The sequence below is a fragment of the Lipotes vexillifer genome, unplaced genomic scaffold (genome assembly GCF_000442215.2).
Source record: "Lipotes vexillifer unplaced genomic scaffold, Lipotes_vexillifer_v1.1 scaffold408, whole genome shotgun sequence".
NCBI lineage: Eukaryota > Metazoa > Chordata > Mammalia > Artiodactyla > Lipotidae > Lipotes > Lipotes vexillifer.
The window spans coordinates 4,495,190-4,515,500 of record NW_006787469.1 but is presented as its reverse complement, the minus strand read 5'-3'; the positions used below and the strand labels follow the sequence as shown (position 1 = coordinate 4,515,500).

At 36.1% G+C, this 20,311-nt stretch overlaps 1 protein-coding gene across 1 annotated transcript in view; it reads left to right on the top strand.

The window, feature by feature from the left end:
* The window catches only part of SPRED1 (sprouty related EVH1 domain containing 1), a 125,312-nt gene that overhangs the window by 42,315 nt on the left and 62,686 nt on the right, over nucleotides 1-20,311 (top strand). The window contains exon 2 of the mRNA XM_007460195.1: nucleotides 6,776-6,950. Coding sequence (XP_007460257.1) covers nucleotides 6,776-6,950 — 175 coding nt within the window. The remainder of the gene's footprint in view (nucleotides 1-6,775; nucleotides 6,951-20,311) is intronic.

Sequence of the window (20,311 nt, the reverse complement as noted above, 5' to 3'; positions counted from 1 at the left end):
TGCTGCATGGAAAATAGTAAGTGTTATAGTTTTAAAAGTTGCCAGTACAGGGACTTCCCTGGTGGCACAGTGGTTAAGAATCTGCCTGCCAATGCAGGGGACATGGGTTCGAGCCCTGGTCTGGGAAGATCCCACATGCCGCGGAGCAACTAAGCCCGTGCGCTGCAACTACTGAACCTGCACTCTAGAGCCAGTGAGCCACAACTACTGAGCCCAGTGACACAACTGCTGAAGCCTGTGTGCTGCAACTACTGAGGCCGCATGCTGCAACTACTGAAGCCTGCGTGCCTAGAGCCCGTGCTCCGCAACAAGAGAATCCACCGCAATGAGAAGCCTGTGCAGTGCAACAAAGAGTAGCCCCTGCTCGCCACAACTAGAGAAAGCCCACACGCAGCAATGAAGACCCAACTCAGCCAAAAAAAAAAGTTGCCAATACAGAAGGAGTATTTCAAGACCTTTATCTTTCTAATTAAACTAATTCCTTACTTTCCATATCTGTAAAATGAAGAAATAACCCATCTCATTGGGGTTGATGCAGTAAAGTTTTGTTAAAACACAAATCAGAGTATTCTACTCCCTTGCTTTTGTCACCCTTTGGTCTCTTTATTGTGCTAATTTAGAGTACTAACTTTGTTCATGGTGTGCAAGGCTTGATACAGTAAGGTCCAGTAAGTTAAGTATTATTTCATTTCTTACCCTTCTTCTGCTTATGCCTGCCATCTTCTTTTGAACTTAATATTCGTCCTTAAACATGACATACTTGTGTCGTGCTCCCTGCATGGAGTGTCCTTTGCCTTTTTCTACCTGATATACTGCTGTTCAAAATCCACATCAAATATGAATATTAGTCATTTCCTCTCCCGTACTCCCAATTTGTGTTAATATATCTTTGCCCAGTAACTTATGAGCTTCTATAGGGAAGAACCATAACTTTTAAATCTTGTTTATGTGTGAAGCATATAAATAAATGCTTACTGGATAAGTGAATAGTCCTAATGTGGCTATCTTCTAAATATCATCTGCTTCTTTATAGCTTAGAAAGCAAGTAAGTACTTACACTGTGAGGTGCTATATCATAAATTACTTCTATTAAATGCTTCCTTTTTTTATACCCAGTCTCTGTAATAATGTTTAATATTTTGGATGGTAATGTTTGCTTAAAATATACTGTAGAGAACATAGGATGTTTTGTCACTGTAAATATCCCTCTGTGGGAAAATATCATAAATTCTCATTGTACTGAACAAATCTTAAGGAATTCTAAGTATCTTCTCTTTTTTGTTGTTGTTCTTTGAGGGTATTTTGGGCTATTTTGTTTTGGTACAGTTGTAGTTAGAAATGGAAAATAGTTATCTTTACCTCCTGTATATGGATTGCTTTCATATCCTCAAGAAGGTTTTTCCCTCATCTTTTGTATTGTTTCCTGTTGCTACTGTAACAAATCACTACAAACTTAGTGGCTTAAAATAATACAAATTTATTATATTGTAGTCTGAAGGTCAGAAGTCCAAATGGATCTCAATGGGCTAAAATCAAGTTATTCGTAGAGCTGCATTCTTTCTGGGAAATCTAGGGAAAAATTCATTTCCCTGCCTTTTCCGGCTTCTAGAAGCCCGTATTCTTGTCTCACGACCCTTCTTCCATCTTCAAAGCCAAGTAGTGTAGCATTTTCAACTCTCTGATTCTGACCTCCTCTTCTGCCTCTCTTTTCTACTTTAATTGCTCTTATTTTGGTTTCATTTTCATTTTCTGAATATTACTTAACATATTTCATTCAGTTGGAAGTATAATTTTGTGGTCTACTTAAGAGAATGTGATGTAACTCTTCTTAACCAGCATTCAGATAACACATTTGTAAGGACCTATCATTCTTGATAAATCTGTAAATTATAGGACCTAAAAACCTATTGCAGAGCAACTTTGCCCTAGGGATTAAATGTTCTTAATCTCAGGTTTGTGAACCTCTTGGAGAGGAGTGTAAATATCCAGAATTGTGTTCAAATGTAAGTTTTTAGCCATATATGTATTTTCTTCATAGGAGGTAGGTAACTGTGCTTTAATCACAGTTTTAGTAGCATCTAAAATACCTTTCCTTTGTTTTTCTTCCCTTTTCTCTCTGTTCTTCTTTCTTCTCTCTATATATAGACACACACTGTATATATACTACATCTTCTTAATCCAGTCATATGTTGACAGGCACACTTGGGTTGCTTCTGTGTCTTGGCTATTGTAAATAGTGCTGCTATGAACATTGGGCTGCATGTATCTTTTCGGATAAGTGTTTTCATTTTTTCCAGGTATATACCCAGTAGTGGAATTGCTGGATTATATGGTAGTTCTATGTTTAGTTTTTTGAGGAACCTCCATACTGTGTTCCATCGTGGCTGCACCAGTTTACATCCCTACCAACAGTATACAAGGGTTCCCTTTTCTCCACATCCTCTTCGACTTTTTAGATAAATTACTGGGAACAAGTGCCTTTCAGCTATTTTAAAGAAGACGAAGAATGAAATGCTGAGTTTTTGACAATAAGAGTACATTGTCATTTTACATAGCTGTTGTCTCAGAGACTAATAGATTGCAAACATGATACCCAGAGAGAGTAAAAAATCCTACAGATTCTTAAATTTTAATTCCATGATGGCAAATACTATTTTTATTTATTTTCCACATTTCCTAGAATGGGCATCTATTGTCCACATGATCAGGAAAAAACATTTGTTGTTATTTTAAGTAGGAGACTATGATTTCGTTCCTTGCTCTTAAGTCATTTTTATCTAAGTAGGGGATTATAATTACAGATTTTAATAATGCTACAAAGCAGAGTATAACAAAGTTTATAAGAGCTGCCACTAATGTCTTTGGGAGTGGTTGCATGTTTTTAGACAAGAGTTACTGTTTTTATTTGGGGAAAGAAGACATTTGAAGGCAAGGAGGTTATGAGATTAAAAGCACAGGTGAAAAGTTTAACCTTGGCAGGAAGGAAGGTCTTTCAAAAACAAAAAAACCCCACATTAAACAACTTGAAAATTTTTGTGTTAAGTATTCTAGTCTTAGAGCTTAAAGTTGAAAGCTGAGTTACTAAATTCTAAACTAATGAAGGCTGTGGTATAGGGAGTACAAATTTATTTACATAAGCTTCTAGAATACCTTAAAGTTTAAAGGATCGACTTGAATAGTTAAGGGAAGCAGTTATATATTTGGTATGGTTGAAAACACGAGTTTCAAAAAACAGTTTATATAAATTATTGGCCAGCTTTAAAACCTCTTTTGTTGTATTAAGGTGAACAACGAATCAGGCAACCTTATTCTTCCAGTAAGGAAATCTTTATTTTATTCAATTTTCCTAAAAGGGCAACACATCTCTTCTAGGTGGTACTTTCATAAAACAGAAAAAGAGAAATTGGAGTGGTGAGGAGAATTACGTTAGGGATACTTTTGTTTAAAACATATTCCTGCACTGTTAAAAGTAACATTCTAAAATTTCTACAGTATTTTGAGTAAAGCCAAGATATAGTTAAAATGTAAGTTTTTAATTTATTTAAATTACTTTTAATTTATAAATATTAATTATAAAATAATTTTTGGAGAAACTGAAAAATGAAGGGAAAATATTCTAATATCACCATCATAAAATAACTTTTAAAATTACTAGGGTTTTCGTGTATTTTCTAATACTCTTGCTTAAGCACAGTTTTATATTTTAAAAATACAAAATATGCCTAAGATGCATTATACAAATTGTAAGTGAGAATTAGTAATATTCAAAGATGATAAAATAAGAGTCCATATGCTCTGAAGAGGAAAACTGCTGCTGCACTCTGAAGTTAAAATATACACTGAGCTTCTAAATGGGGTTATTTTACTCCTTGGGTCTCCCCAGTCTTATAGAATCTAGTATAAAATTCTTAAATTTTCTAATTTACTACATAATTAGGTGAGAAGGAAGAGTCAGGATCCTAGAGTAAAATAAACACTTAAATAATTATGGGGAACTTGAATTTTAGTTTTGACCAAAGTTCTACCTTAATGACTTTGTAACTTCACTGAACTTCCAATGTGCTGAGCTTTACATGCATGAGTTCAATTCACACATATTTAATCTGAGCCTAATATGTCTAAGTTATGTGCCATGTTTCTGGTATATACTTAGACTTAAACTCTTAATAAACCAAATAACCTTCATTTACTATTACTTCTATCCCTCCAAGATGGTTTCCACTGTAATCTTCTCCAGCTTCTTGGGATGCATGTCATGTTTATTTATAGTAGAGGTACTTGTTCCAGCTCCTCCCAGAAGGAGGATTCCAATTTGATACCTACCTCAGCCCAGTTTTTATGCACCCATAACTCCTCTGGTCAGTTCTCTGAACTGAAGATTAGTAAGAATTGGCCCCAGGCAAGAATCAGAGCCTCTAAACAACTGAATAATAAAAAGCTTAGACAGAATAGTCGTCTGTAAATCTAAAGACTTTGAGAATTTCTATACAAAGAATTACTTTGACCCTAGTAATAGAGGATTTTGTTTGACCTTGTAAATTTTATTTTTTCCCAGCTCCTCCCTGGCTTTGAATTACCAGTATGACAACTACTTCAATTTTAAATTCTTTGTTGTAGTAATAATTAACTTATAATAACACTTATATAGTGTTTATGTGTCAGGCATTGTTTACGTTTATTAAAGGTAGGTATTGTAACTTTCTCAAGGACATGTAGGTACATTGCTGAGCTAGGATCCAACCTAATAAAGTTTGACTTTAGACTCCTTACCAGCAACACAGTGCAGCTTTAAAAGTATACAACTCTCTGGCAGAAGACTTGTGTCGAGACTATATGAAGAACTTCTAAAAATCAATAATAAAAGACAGCACAATAAAAAATAAAAGACTGGGACTTCCCTGGCGGTACAGTGGTTAAGACTCTGCACTTCCATTGCAGGGAGCATGGGTTTGATCCCTGGTTGGGGAACTAAGATCCCGTGTGCCACATGGTATGGCAGAGAAAAAAAGAAAAAAAAGACTTAAAAAGAAGGCATATAAATGTGACCAATCAGCATAGGAAAAAAATGCACAACATCATGCATCCATCATGGAAAATGGATATAAAAATCGCAATGGGTTACCACTTATATACTTACTACAATGAGTAAAGTTTAAAAAACTGAAAGCAACAAGTGTTGGCACAAATGAGGAGCAACTGAAACTATCATACATTGTTGATGGGAATGTATAATGGTCCAATCACTTTGGAAAACAGTTTGTTAGTTTCTTATATAGTTAAACCTACTACCCTATGACTCATCAATTCCATTCCTAGGTAATTATTAAAGAGAAATGAAAACATACGTCTACAAAAGACTTATACAAGAATGTTTATAACAGCTTTATTCATAATAGCCAACAGCTAGGAACATTTCAAATGCCCATCAACATAAGAAAGAATAAATGAATTGTGATATATTTATTCAGTGAGAGGACTCTACTTAGTGGTAAAAAAGAATGAAGTACTAATACAACAGCGTAATGAGTGAAAGAAGTGAGACAAAAAGGGTACAAATTGTGATTCTATTTGATTCCATCTATGTGAAGGCCCATAACAGGCAAAACTAATGTATATATTAGAAACCGGGGATAGCAGTGTTACCTAGGTTACCTGTTTGATGGGAGGGAGGCTTCAGGGAATTTTCTGGAGTTCTGTATCTTGATTATCATGTTGGCTGTACAGATGTGTAATTTGTCAGAATTTGTTGAACTTTATATTTAATATCAATATGCCTTATTATGTGTAGAGTAAAGTAGAAAAAAAGCAAGGGGCAGATCTCACACAAGCACTCTGACAACAGAAATGACAACTGGCAACCTAACACTTAGAACGTGCAGAGACACTAAGTAGCACATAATTGTTACATTGAACCTCAGTTGATAGTAGTAATAACCAAGACATGTTTAAGTTATATTCAGTGTAATTTTCTAAGAAGTCAGCAAGGTATACCACTTTTAGAAAGGATTTCATTAATAATTATTATATTAAAAGTTTTACAACTAAAATGCTGAGATGTCAGTTATCTAGAACATTAGTATATGAAACATTACTTAGATTTTATGTAAAAAATTATTGTGGCTAATACTGGGAAATGATTCTAAATAGAATATGGTCTCTCTTAAGAATAGTCTGCCAAAAAGAGGGCATGAAAGACCAGTTTATTTGATAACTTACTAAAATAAAACATGTTTATATATATTTGTGATTTAGATTCCCAGGTGTTAGAAATAATCAAAAATGTGTCTGAGCTAATAAGCATGTTTGTTTCAGCATTTTACTTATATTTCAAAAATGTTAGAAACATACAGATGTCACAATTAAATGTGCTAAGATACAGCAGTAATTTGTCCTGATTATATTGTAGGAGGTGGACATATATTAGATAACTGTGATGGCAGACTGTAGTTTGACCGTATTTGTCTCTGGGATCCTTTGTTACATGTTCCATGGCAATCAGATGTGCTTGAACTACTCAAATGATGAATTGAAATAAGAGATCTGTAGTCTTTTATTGTGAGATTGGTCTTCAAAATAAGTTAGCCTTTAAGTCAGTTACTCTGTGGTTTTTGATCTTTTTCAATTAGGTTACTGTCTGTGGACTGTCATGGAAGTAGTGAACACTTTAGTTACTACACGTTAATTGATGTGGTCTTTGGTTTCTCAAGCAAGACTGACACCTTGGCTGTTTTTTGTTTATGGAAAAGCTAACTTCTAATCTTTGCATCTATTTTAGTAATAGTTATGCACGAGTGCGAGCTGTGGTGATGACCCGGGATGACTCAAGTGGTGGATGGTTACCACTTGGAGGGAGTGGACTAAGCTGCGTCACTGTCTTCAAAGTCCCTCACCAGGAAGAGAATGGCTGTGCTGACTTTTTTATCCGTGGAGAGCGACTCAGGGACAAAATGGTAATAATGCATCTATTGCTATAATTTTAAAATTCTATAGAATGAATTTTCTGTTTAAAATTATGATTAGTATACTATTATTTATGAAAATTATTTTTGTCCAGGATCAATGATTGTTTCTGTAGCTCTTTTAAAGTTCAAGACAGCAAAATATGCCTGTTTCTTTGCAGCTGGGACTGACGTTAATGTGCATGTGTTAGAGGGGAGCTGCTTTTCTGTTAGGTTTAATGCAAGAACATTCATGAATAGTCCCCCTAGTTATTAACCCAGGTGCACCATCTTCCCCTTCTCCCCACTGTTGCCTAGACTGGAGGTTGGCACTATAGTCCACAGGCCACATCCAGGCTTGTCATGTGTGTTTGTACAGCCCATGAGTTAAGAATGGTTTTTACATTTTTAAATGACTGGAAAAAATCAAAGAGTAATAATTTTATGAACATGAAAATTATATGAAATTGAAATTTCTATGTCCATAAGTAAAGTTTTATTGGAACATAGCCAAGCTGATCTGTTTACATTTTGTCTCTGGCTGCTTTCACACTGCAATGACAGAGTTGAGTAGTTGCAACAGAGACTGTAAATATCTGGCCCCTTATAGAAACATTTTGCTGGCCCCTATCCTAGACTCTTGTGTTCTCAGATTGTTTCTCTTCATCCCCTATCAATCTAGGCTCATCATATGACTACCTGGTGGCCATCCTAGGTTTTAACTCTACTATCTTCCACCCAGACAAGTATTTTCTTACATTCGTATATTTAAAAATTTGAATCTAACCTTTGATAATGTTAGATGTCTACTCTCTCTTAATTAGTGTAGAAAGCTCTTTCTCTTTTATTTCATTTGTGAGCCAAAAAAAAATCATATCTAAAAAGCTGAGTAATGTTAATGTCATTTCTGCATTAAGCAGAGAGCATACAACTTGAAGTAAAAAGAGAATAAAGTGCCCAAAATTTCCAAGACTCTTGAACATAACTGTTATTCCCTTTAACTATGTATCTGTGGATTAGTTTGTGAGCTCATTCAGCATCTGTAGTATTATTTCTATTGAAAATGTGTTTTAAGTGTTGAATAATTCTTTTATACATGAACATTTTATACTACTTTTAATTTTGGTTCTTGGTTTCTGGATATTTTTTACTATTGAATTATTTCCGTAATTTTAAAAGTTGCCTAACTTGTCTGTGCTCCAGTTTCTGTCTCAGTTAACTGGAGAATTTTCCTAAATCGTCTTGAAAGCCTTCTAACTCTAATTTTTTGTGAGTTTAGGATTTACTACTGTGTATCTCAATTAACCAGAATGTGGTTTTAGGACTAGGATACCCCATTTGAAGTCAGAAGTATATATGATAAATTTAACATGTCATCTCTAAAAGTTTAAATATTTAAATGTGGTTCTGGCCTTGGATAACATGGTGGCTCGCATATACTGATGCTTATTTAAAATATGGCTTGTAGACTTCCAAGAGAGAGCCTATGGTGACCCGTCCTGGTGTGTAGTGCTTTTTGTCTGAGCTGTTGATAATTGGGGAGTGTTGGAGAAGAAGTTGTAGATTTTAGAAACTGAGTAAAATAGTGACAATCTAAGGCATTTTTTAATAGTAAAGATGGAAAAAGAGAAGAAAGAAGTCAAAGGTGGAGAAAGGGAGAAAAAAAAGCTTGCTAGAAAAAGCATAAGAACAAGGAAAAGATGACCTAGATGTGAAAAAGAGGGAAAAAAAATATCAGAGTGAAACAGAACACAGTCGACCCTACGTATCCATGGGTTTCACATCTCTGGATTCAACCAACCACAGACGGAAAATATTTGGAAAAGAAATTACAGAAAGTTCCAAAAAGCAAAACCTGAATTCTCCTTGTGCTGCCAACTATTTACATAGCATTTACTTTGTATTAGGTATTATAAATAATTTAGAGATGACTTAAAGTATGTGGGAGGGAGGATGTGTGGGTTACATGCAAATACTATGCCATTTTATATAAGGACTTGAGCATCTGCAGATTTTAGTATCAGTGGGGGCTGGGGGGCGGGTCCTGGAACCAATCCCCTGTGGATACCAAGGGACTACTCTATTGGCTATATTGATGAGCATGGACAGTTTACTTGAGGAAAATTAAATAAGGAACCAAATCTGCATCACTAGGAGTGAGGCTGGTCAGAGATAAGCTCAGATTAATGTTTTAGGTGGTTGCTCAGAGAGTGGCTTTGACATAAGCTTAGAGAGAGTAAGCCTGGGATTTGGACATAATACAAACTTATTTCCTAGTGTGGGACATAAAAAAGAGCCCTTAACTTAATCCTAAAGGTGTAGAATCATAATAGACTAACAAGAAAATAGGTTCTTTTGATAGAAGCACTGACCTAGGAATCAAAACGGTTTTTTCACTTAACCATTTCTCCTTGAGGAAGCTTGTTATTTGTGAAACAGGAATGATAAATATATCTCAGTGTAGACATAAAGGAAACATTACTTTCAATTGGAGGATTGTCTTAATTCTTGTAGGGAATAGTTATAATAAAGCATTTTAGGTTATGGGGAATTGTATGATCAAAGGCAGAGGCAATAATGCATGGCCATAAATTGAAAATAGCAGTCTTGTGAAGTCTCAAGACAAATGGGACAGTGACATTGAAATAAGCAGATTAAGTGGCCCCTTCTGCTGCATAATACACTTCTAAGATACTTCTGAAGCAATTACAGAATTGAAGTATTATTCTTTTACATTATCACTGCATTTGGGGGTCATTAATGTCCATTTCTATAGATATTTTTATTGATTGGCTTTATTTTAATCTATTTTTCTGGGTTCTAGTAATATAAAAAAGGTGTACACTGTGACTGTTGAATCTATAATACAAAGTTAATGATAGTTTTCTTTAATATCCTTCTTGATGAGTAAACTGAACTTTAATATTGTTCCTATTTAATAGTTAATCATGTAAAAGATAGTGCTACAAACTGTGTTCTCTACCCATTTTGTCTGGGGGTCACATCTTAGAGTCCTCTACCTTGGATGAATTCTAGAAATGAAGTGAGATACCTACCCCTCATACCTCAGGAAAAAACTTGTGTCCTTTAAGAATAGATAATTAGTAAATGAGGTACCTATAGCCACTTGTGTAGCTAATAAAGAAATACTAGATAATTTTTTTTTTTTTTTTTTTTTTTTTTTTTGGCGGTCCGCGGGCCTCTCACTGTTGTGGCCTCTCCCGCTGCGGAGCACAGGCTCCGGACGCACAGGCCCAGCGGCCACGGCTCACGGGCCCAGCCACTCCGCGGCACGTGGGATCCTCCCGAACTGGGCCACGAACCCGTGTCCCCTGCATCGGCAGGCGGACCCTCAACCACTGCGCCACCAGGGAAGCCCTAGATAATATTTTAAAGAGGGCTTATAATAGTCAAAATACTAGTTACAGTAGTGAAGATGAAAGATGGCTTTTCTGAAGAGTGAACGAAGCATTTAGTAGAAGATTTTTCCAGTCTTAGATTTACAAGTACTCGTACTAAAAATGTCTTGTTACACTTCCCAGAGGGTTATATTTCACTCCTTTTTTCTTTTTTCTTTTTTTTTTCTTTTTTTTTTTTGATAAGAAAGGGAGCACAAATCAAGAGCAGGCTGATGAGGATTTTTCAAGAAGGTGGTATTTTGTATAATTTGCTCAGTATTCATTCATTCATTCATTCAGAGTGACCTGAAATTGTTTCCTATGATGCTTACCTATAACTTGCTTGTTTCTGTGATACTTACAAAGGTAGAGTTTATTTCCCAAGTTGCTAATCTAAATTAGAGCTTCCCAAGCTGTGTGCCATGAATAGGTAAAAGTGGCTGGAGCCTCCAAGTCTCTTTGCCTCTTAACCACTAGGCTCCTTCTCTTTTCTGGTTGCCTTATAATTGTTATTTTTCTGAGTATGCCTGAGAAATAAGTTGGAAAGCACTGCTTTATGTAACTGGCTTTCATACTTTATTGATAATTCAGGAGAAATTGAAAAAACACCAGGCTTTGGTGTTGTAGCCCAAGATAATGAAAGTACTTTCTCCCAGATACTTAGGGATGTATGGAATGGTCTTTGACAAGGATAGCTTCTCAGAACCCCTTTTCTTGATAACGTATGAGTTGTATCCTCCATTTCCTTCTAAATCTTTATAGCTTTGATTTCTCCCTTTAATTCTTTAATATAAATTAGTGTTATCTTGGATCACATTTTTTTAAATGCTAACTAAAACTTAACTGTTAATTTGTATAGATAATCTTTACTATAGAGCTTCAGATCCCCATGATAGAAACTTTCTCTTTTGCATTCATTTTTCTGTAGTGGCTCTTCTCTATTGGTGTGACATTGCTATTTTATAGGCAAACATTTTATCAGCTTACCATATGTATATGTTAAATTATTCGATCATTTTTAGTTGAATTGTATGTGATAGGAAAATCTAAAATACTGAACTATAATACACTTTTAAAGTCTTTATAAGTACCTGAATAAACTTTCAATAATGATATTAAATTTTTGCTAAAATATTTACTACTAAACAAAGTTTTTAATAACTGTGGGGATCTAAATTAGCCATTCTTAAGCTTTTATTGTAGGACAATAAAATACTGTAAATTTACCAATTAATGTTATTGCGCTTTTTAAAGCATATTGTGTGCTAAGAGATGACAAAAATCGAGTGGGCTACATAGAAGGATACAGTAAGACTTACAACCACAACCTCTGTACTTAAGATGTTCTGTGGAAAATAGAAAAAGGCACTGTTCAATGTCAAAGCAAACTTATAGCTATCATTATAAACTTAGAGTTTATAATAAGTATAATAATTGAAATGAAGAAAGGAAAAAGCAGGAGATATCAAGTTTAGGAAGTTGCCAAAGAGATTAAGGAATTGTTTTGGATTAATAAGTAATTAGGTTGTGGATAAAAGTGGTTTATAAAAATTAAAATGCCTATGAGATAATAGTTCTATTGTTTAAAAAGATACATTTCTAAAATGGAGTTTCTTTACAGTTATTAGAGCCTAAAGCAAAATTCGAGTGTTTTTAAAGAAGAAAATAAAATGATGATAACATAGCAGTAGCTTTATTAAAAATGAGACTCATCCTCCTTTCCACCATGGGAAACCCCAAAAGACCAGGGAAATATCTTTCTGCCTTGGATTGAACTTTATAAAGTGCAGAACAATTTTCTGCTTAGCCTTTCCCACTGCCTCTGTGAATTACTCCATTGTGAAACATCAGTCCTTCTACAGTACTCTTCCTCTACTAAAAAACCAATTCTGTTAACTGACATTCCCCTTAGGACTCAGCAGCTCTGTCTCTCAAGATACTGGTTTTCCTATTCACCATAATATCACAGAGTTGGGAAATAAGTGGGAGTGGGAGTAGAGGTAGTGTCAGCATTTTTGTTGTTCCTTATTCCCCTCACAGAATGTTACTATATAACCCACATATAGACATTTTTTTCCTGATACTCTGTACCATTCAGAACACCATCCTTTAGCTTTTATTTTCATCTACTGATCTTAACAATTCCTTCTAAATGCCAGCTTTTCCACATCTGAGCCTCATCATCATTCTTGGCTACTTTTCTTTGCATGGCCTGACCTTCTGGTCTTCATTTCAGCAGGCTACTTTCCTGGATCTGGTTGTTACCAGAACTTTTCCATTTGAGGAGTTTTACAATTTCCTGTCATTTCTATTATATTTCCCATCCCTTGCTGTACAATTTGATGCTTACTCTATTATCTGTGCTTCTCATTTCACTAGATTCCTTCTGGCTTCTTTTATTTTATTATCTTTATTCTTATTTTATTATTATTCTTTTATTATATTTAGTATCTTTTATTATTTTCTTTTTAAATCCAATCTGAATTTTTCTTGTCAGTCATTTAAACCACTCTTTCATTGATATTTCAGTAGAAAATATGTTGCTGAGTTGTTTTTTTTTTTAATTTATTTGTTTTATTTATTTATTTTTGGCTGCATTGGATCTTCATTGCTGCGCACGGGCTTTCTCTAGCTGTGGCGAGTGGAGGCTACTCTTTGTTGCAGTGCATGGGCTTCTCATTGTGGTGGTTTCTCTTGCTGTGGAGCATGGGCTCTAGGCGCACGGGTTTCAGTAGTTGTGGCATGTGGGCTCAGTAGTTGTGGCGCATGGGCTTAGTTGCTCCGTGGCATGTGGGATCTTCCTGGACCAGGGATTGAATCCGTGTCACCTGCATTGGCAGGCGGATTCTTAACCACTTCGCCACCAGGGAAGCCCCTGTTGCTGAGTTTTACTCTTACCTTACACTAAAGGAACTTTGTTGAATACACATTGTTAAAAGGGAAAATTCAGTACGTAAAGGTGAGTCTTTCATGCAACAAATATTTTTTGAGCGTCTACTATTTGCTAGATACTTGCTGTTCTAGGCACTGGGAATATGTAAATGAACAAAGACAGAAATCCCCATTCCTAAGGGAACATACATTGTGGTGAGGGCCAGAGAAATACTACCGTAAATAAATAAGTAAATGAATATTATGCTAGACATAATATTAGAAAGTATTAAGTGCTGGGGAGAAAGGAGTGTAGGGGATTTTTTCTTTCTTTTTTTTTTTTTTTTTTCTTGCGTTATGCGGGCCTCTCACTGTCGTGGCCTCTCCCATTTGCGGAGCACAGGCTCCGGGCGCGCAGGCCCAGCGGCCATGGCTCACGGGCCCAGCCGCTCCGCGGCATGTGGGATCCTCCCGAAACGGGGCACGAACCCGCGTCTCCTGCATCGGCAGGCGGACTCTCAAGCACTGCGCCACCAGGGAAGCCCTAGGGGATTTTTTGTGGGGAGGTTAGTTAAAGTTTTACATAGAGTAACCAAGGGAGGCCTTACTGAGAAGACTAGGTAACATTTGAATAAAGATTTCTATAATGAACAAGGCCTTATATTTTCGTTTATATGTTCAGATTTTTAAATCTTGAGCATTCTTAAAGTAGGATAAGTCTATATTCTTACTTAAATTCTTACGCTACACTGTATAAGATCTTGGACTTTTCATGGATTTGGTGAATGATATCAAAGTATGCATCAATAATAGAGGGCTTCCCTGGTAGCACAGTGGGTTAGAATCCGATTGCCTGCCACTGCAGCGGACGTGGGCTTGAGCCCTGGTCTCGGAAGATCCCACATGCCATGGAGCAACTAAGCCCATGTGCCACAACTACTGAACTTCCACTCTGGAGCCCGTGAGCCACAACTACTGAAGCCCGTGTGCCGCAGCTACTGAAGCCTGCGCACTTATAGCCCGTGCTCCACAACAAGAGAAGCCACTGCAATGAGAAGCCTGTGCACCGAAACAAAGACTAGCCCCCGCTCACCACAACTAGAGAAAGCATGCGCACAGCAACGAAGACCCAACGCAGTCATAAATAGGTAGATAGATAGATAGAAAAAAATAGTCATAAACCTAGGTATTAGTGATTCATCCATTTATTCAATCAGGTCTTCTTTATTCTTAATTCTGTTTCATCCTTTTCATCTCGACCCCTCTTCAGTCTTGTCTGTATTATTGCAGATAAGGTTTCGAATATTTTTTCTAGGCCCAGTTTTCACCTCTCTCTAACTTTTATATTGCTTACAATACTGAACTTTCTAAGGCTTGGGTCTCATATTCCTTTAGTAGTTCCCCCAAAATTCCTAGATACAATTTCATCTCCTTATTTTCACCACAATAAACTCGTATAATCTGACCCTTACTTCCTTGAATCTATCTACCTGTTTCCCAAAGACAACACTTCCATGATGTTTCCTTACTGAGTTACTCATCATTCACTAAAAGCATGCATTGAACTTGGGGAAATGCTATCCCCTCTTTTACACTAACTAAATACTATAAAGATAGTATACTACAAGTTGTATGTGGAATAGAGAATGTGTACATACAGCTTGCTAGTCCTGAGGAAATAATAATGGCAGAAACAATTTCCCTTTTATTGTCACAGGTAACTCACAGATGGACAAATAGGAAAATTGAGTTAGAGGAAGCACCTTGGGCAAACCAGTTTTGCTGTGAAGGACTGTAATTGAAAGAAATGCTAATACTAATAACATTCATCTAGTTTAGAATAACCTGTTCATTTTAGGGTCAATCCATTGAAAAGATAATAAATTATACTATTAATTACTTTTCTGTACAACCATGAATTTTGTGACTTTCTCCCAGCAGTTTTAAAATAGTTCATTCTTTAATACTACTAATATTCCTTGAAGGGGAAAAAACCTGCCTGCTGCATTTCTATTCTCTGTCTTTTGGAGCAAAAAATAGCTCTGTGTGTGGCGGGGGGGATGTTAGCGGTTTCCTGTGTTTGTGTGTGTGTGAGCGGTTTCCTGAAAATTAAGATTTAGAATGTAACCCATATTACCTTCCTGGTTGCTATTATTTCCTCTTTTTAGAAAATGTCAGCTTAATACTTATTATTCAGTTGTTTTGAACTAACATTTCATTCTTTAGTTATTGATTTATACTGGTCGATCTAGTCTGTCAGGTTCATCATGATTATCTTGGCTTCATCTTTCCCTTTTATACCTGATTGTGATATATTTCACAACCTTCCCATTACATTGCCATTAAACTATTATAATGGATAATAGCCTCCCTAATAGCTAAAGCCCAAAATCTTTGATCTCAAATTATTGACCTTACTTAATAGTTTTCTAAATATTTCCTTACTAAATTATAATCTGAATGTAGCATGCTTTTAGTTGATTGGTTGATTGATATTATTCTTTTAATTAATCAACAGCTGTTTGAGAGCCTTCTGTGTACTAGGCTTCTTTTTTTTTTAAGTTTAAGGTGTACACTGTGATGGTATGATTTAGACTTCTTGTATCAGTCTACTCAGGCTGCCATAACAAAACATAGCAGACTGGCTGATTTAAACAGCAGAAATTTATTTTCTCACAGTTCTGGAGACTTGGAAGTCCTAGATCTGGGTACTGACTTTTCTCTGGGATAGATGACCAAGAGTACAGTTGCTGGGTTGTATCATAGTTTTATGCTGAGTTTCATAAGAAACTGCTAGACTTTCTTCCTGGGTGGCTGTACCATGTTAAATTTCCACCAGCAGTGTATGAGCAATCCAGTTTCTAGGGATTCTTGCCTGCATTTGTGTAGTCAGTATTTTTTATTTTAGTCGTGTTGATAGGTGTGTAGTGGTAGCTCGTTGTAGTTTTAATTTCCATTTCCCTAATGGCTACAGTTGAATATCTTTTTATGTGCTTATTTGTATCTTCTTTGGTGAAATATCTGTTTGTGTCCTTTTCCTGTTTTCTCATTAGATTGTTAGTTGTTTTGCTGTTGAGTTTTGAAGGTTTTTTTAAAAAATTTTAGATACTAGTCCTTTTCAGGGTATATGGTTTCTAAATATTTTCTCCCAGTCTACAGATTGTCTTTTTAACCTTCACGAGATATTTTGCAGAGCAGAGTTTTAAATTGATGAAGTTCACTTTATCAGTTTTTCCTTTAATGGATCACATTTTAGGTGTCAAGTTCATGAACAATTTCCCTAATCCTGCGTCCTGAAGATTTATCCTGTTTTATAGTTTTATATTTTATATTTAAGTCTGTGGTCCATTTTAAATAATTTTTATATAAGGTGTGATAGTTAGGTCAAGGTTCAGTTCTTTTGCCTACAAATGTCCAATTTTTTCCAGAACCACTTGTTGAAAAAGTTGTCATTTCATTAAATTACTTTTGTAGTCTTAAAAAATCAGTTAAGCATTTTTATGTAGTTCTCCATTTTGTTCCATTGCTCTGTCTATCCCACCAAAGGTATCACATACTGTTTTACTGTAGCTGTATTCTAAGTCCAAATAGTGGGTAAAGTGATTTCTCCCATTTTATTCTTCTTTTTCAATATTATTTCAGCTATTCTAGGGTTTGTGCCTTTCCATATAAATTTTAGAATGATCTTGTCTATGTCTACAAAAATCTTTACTGGATTTTGACAAGAATTGTATTAAACCTGTTGGTCAGTTTGGGGAGAATTGACATATTTACTGTGTTGAATCTTACAGTCCATGAATGTGGTATGTCTCCAGTTTAGGTCTTTGAATTCTTTCATTAGCATTTTATAATTTTCAATGTATAGATCCTAAAGATATGTTTTGTTCAGGTATACCTAAGTGTTTAATTTTTCTTGGAGCAATTGTAGATAGTATTGTGTTTATAATTTTGGTTAGTGCATGCTCATTGTATGTGTATAGAAATTCAATTAATTTTCGTGTGTTGATCTTGCATCCTGTTACCTTGCTGAACTGTGAGGTTTTGTGGTAGATTCCCTGGGATTTTTTAATGTAGACAATCATGTCATCTACAAATATGAACAGCTTTATTTCTTCCTTTTCAATCTGTATACCTTTTATTTCTTGGTTTTTTCCTTATTGCAGTGGCTAGAACTTTAAGTTCTGTGTTGAATAAGAATGGTCATAGTGGACATCCTTGCCTCATTCAGATTTTAATGGAAGCATATTCAGTCTTTCACCCTTGAGTATGATGTTAGCTATAGAGTTTTCTATAGATGATTTTTTTGTTGTTTTTTGACTGCTTTGGGTCTTCATTGTTGTGCGCAGGCTTTCTCTAGTTGCGGCGAGCGGGGGCTACTCTTCATTGCAGTGTGCAGGCTTTTCATTGCAGTGGCTTCTCTTGTTGCAGAGCATGGGCTCTAGGTGTGCGGGCTTCAGTTGTTGTGGCTCGTGGGCTCTAGAGCGCAGGCTCAGTAGTTGTAGCACACAGGCTTAGTTGCTTCGCAGCATGTGGGATCTTTTCGTACCCCTCATTTTTTTTTTTTTTTTCCTTGCGTTATGCGGGCCTCTCACTGCTGTGGCCCCTCCCATCTGCGGAGCACAGGCTCCGGACGCGCAGGCCCAGCGGCCATGGCTCACGGGCCCAGCCGCTCCGCGGCACGTGGGATCCTCCCGAAACGGGGCACGAACCCGCGTCCCCTGCATCGGCAGGCGGACTCCCAAGCACTGCGCCACCAGGGAAGCCCCCTATAGATGATTTTTATTGAGCTGCTGATAACTTTTTATTATGAATGGGTGTTGGAATTTGTCAAAGGTTTTTTCTGTGTCAGTTGATACGATCACATCTTTAGCTTGTTGATATCATAGATTACACTGATTGATTTTTTTAATGTTGACCCAGCCTTGTATTCCTGGAATAAGTCCCACTTGGTCATGGTGTGTAATCTTTTTGTATATTGTTGGGTTTGATATGCTACTATTTTTGGAGAAGTTTTGTGTTTAAATTCATGAGAGATACTGGTCTGTAGTTTTCTCTTTTTTTGGTACTGTCTTTGTATGGTGTTGGTATCAAGATATTGGTGGCTTCATAAAATGAATTGGGTAGTATTCCCTCCTCTTCTGTTTTCTGAAAGAGTTTGTGTAAAATTGATGTTAGTTCCTCTGAAAATTTTTGGTAGAATTCTCCAGTGAAACCATCTCAGTGTAGAGATCTCCCTCTCTCTCTCTCTCTCTCTTTTTTTTTTTCTCTTTTTTGGCCACACCCTGCAGCTTGTGGAGTCTTAGTTCCCTGACCAGGGATCAAACCCCAGACCCTTGGCAGTGAAAGTGTGGCGTCTTAACCGCTGGACTGCCAGGGAATTCCCAAGAGTGATCTCTTTCTGAGAGCTTTTAAATTACAAAATCAGCATCTCTAATGGTTATAGAACTATTTAGGTTTATCTATTTTATCTTGGTTGAGTTTTGATAATAATGTGATTTTCAAAGAATTGGTCCGTTTCTTCTAAGCTGTCTAATTTGAGTGTAAAGTTGTTTTTAGTATCTCAAGTACTGTTTTAAAGGCTACAGGGATCTTTAGCAATATCCTGTCTCATTCCTAAAATTGGTGATTTGTGTATTCATTTTTAATTTGTCAGTCTTACTAGAGATTTATCAATTTTATTGCTTTTTTTTTAGACCAGCTTTTTGTTTCATTGAGTTTCCCCCCATCTATTTTCAATTTCTATTTCTGTTCATTTCTATTATTTGATATTTTCTTCCTTCATCTTGCTTTGGGTTTATTTTGCTCTCCTTTTTCTAGTTTCTTGAGGTAGGAACTTCAATTATTGATTTGAGATCCTTCCTTGTTCCAACATCCATAACCTTTTGAAAGACTTCAATTCACTTTAATATAAAGGTTTGAATTTATAAAGTTTAACCTTATTTACTAAATTATTCAAATCTTATGTATCCTTTTTGTGTGTGTGTTTGCTTCAATTTAAAGGCTGAAGATCTACAACTATTATTATGTTTTTGGATATTCTTGTGTTTCTAAATGGTTTTTTTGTTACATCGATATTGCTGTGTAAGTCAGTTAATAAAGGTTCATGGCTGTTAAATTCTTAGATCACTGAGATTGATTCCGTCAGAATTGTACGGGCGCCTCTCCAAATTATGCAGACCCAGTTGAGGGTGAAGAGAATTGTTTAAGCTTATTTAGTTTTATTCTAGCAATTCAGAGTTCTGACAGCCTGTGGGGACTTGGGAAAGAGCCAAGTAAAGAAGCAGGGGCGTATTGCCTGTGCCTAAGAATTTGCCACCAGGAGTTAGAGCAGTATCCTAATTGTGACAGTTCCCTCCTCTGTTTTGTATCTCATCTCCTGTTCCCTCATCTTGTCGCCTTTCACTATCATTTTCTACTGATCCAGTTTCTTTAATGGTTACAGGTTTCTAATGGTTTTCTATGTTCAGTCAGTTTTGGTAAGTTATAATTTTTCTAGGAAATTGCTATTTCACTTAGATTTTCAAATTTGAGGTCATAAAACCTTACATTATATTGTATTCTTCGTTTTTTAATATTTATTTTATTATTTATTTATTTTGTCTGCGCCGCGTCTCACTTGCGGTGTGTTGGACCTTCATTGTGGCATGTGGACTCTTACTTGCAGCATGCAGACTTCTTAGTTGCAGAATGTGAACTCTTAGTTGCAGCATGCATGTGGGATCTAGTTCCCCAACCAGGGATCGAACCCGGGCCCCCTGCATTGGGAGCACAGAGTCTTACCCACTGGACCACCAGGGAAGTCCCACACTGTACTCTTTATTACTTTCTAAATCTTTGCTCTGCCTTCAGTTTTGATTATGTAGTCACAGTATAATTATCCTATTTAGGAAATATAACATAAATGTAGTACTTTAGTCCATATTCCAGTTTCACCAACTGTTCTAATGTTCTTACAACATTTTTGTTCTCTCAGTACAAGATCGTGTAGCGTTTAGCTGTCATGTGTCCTTATGCTCCTTTAATCTGGAGCAGTTCCTCAGTCTTTCTTTCATGACATAGACATATTTTTAAACTATTGGCTCCCTCCCTTCCTTTTGTGGTCGC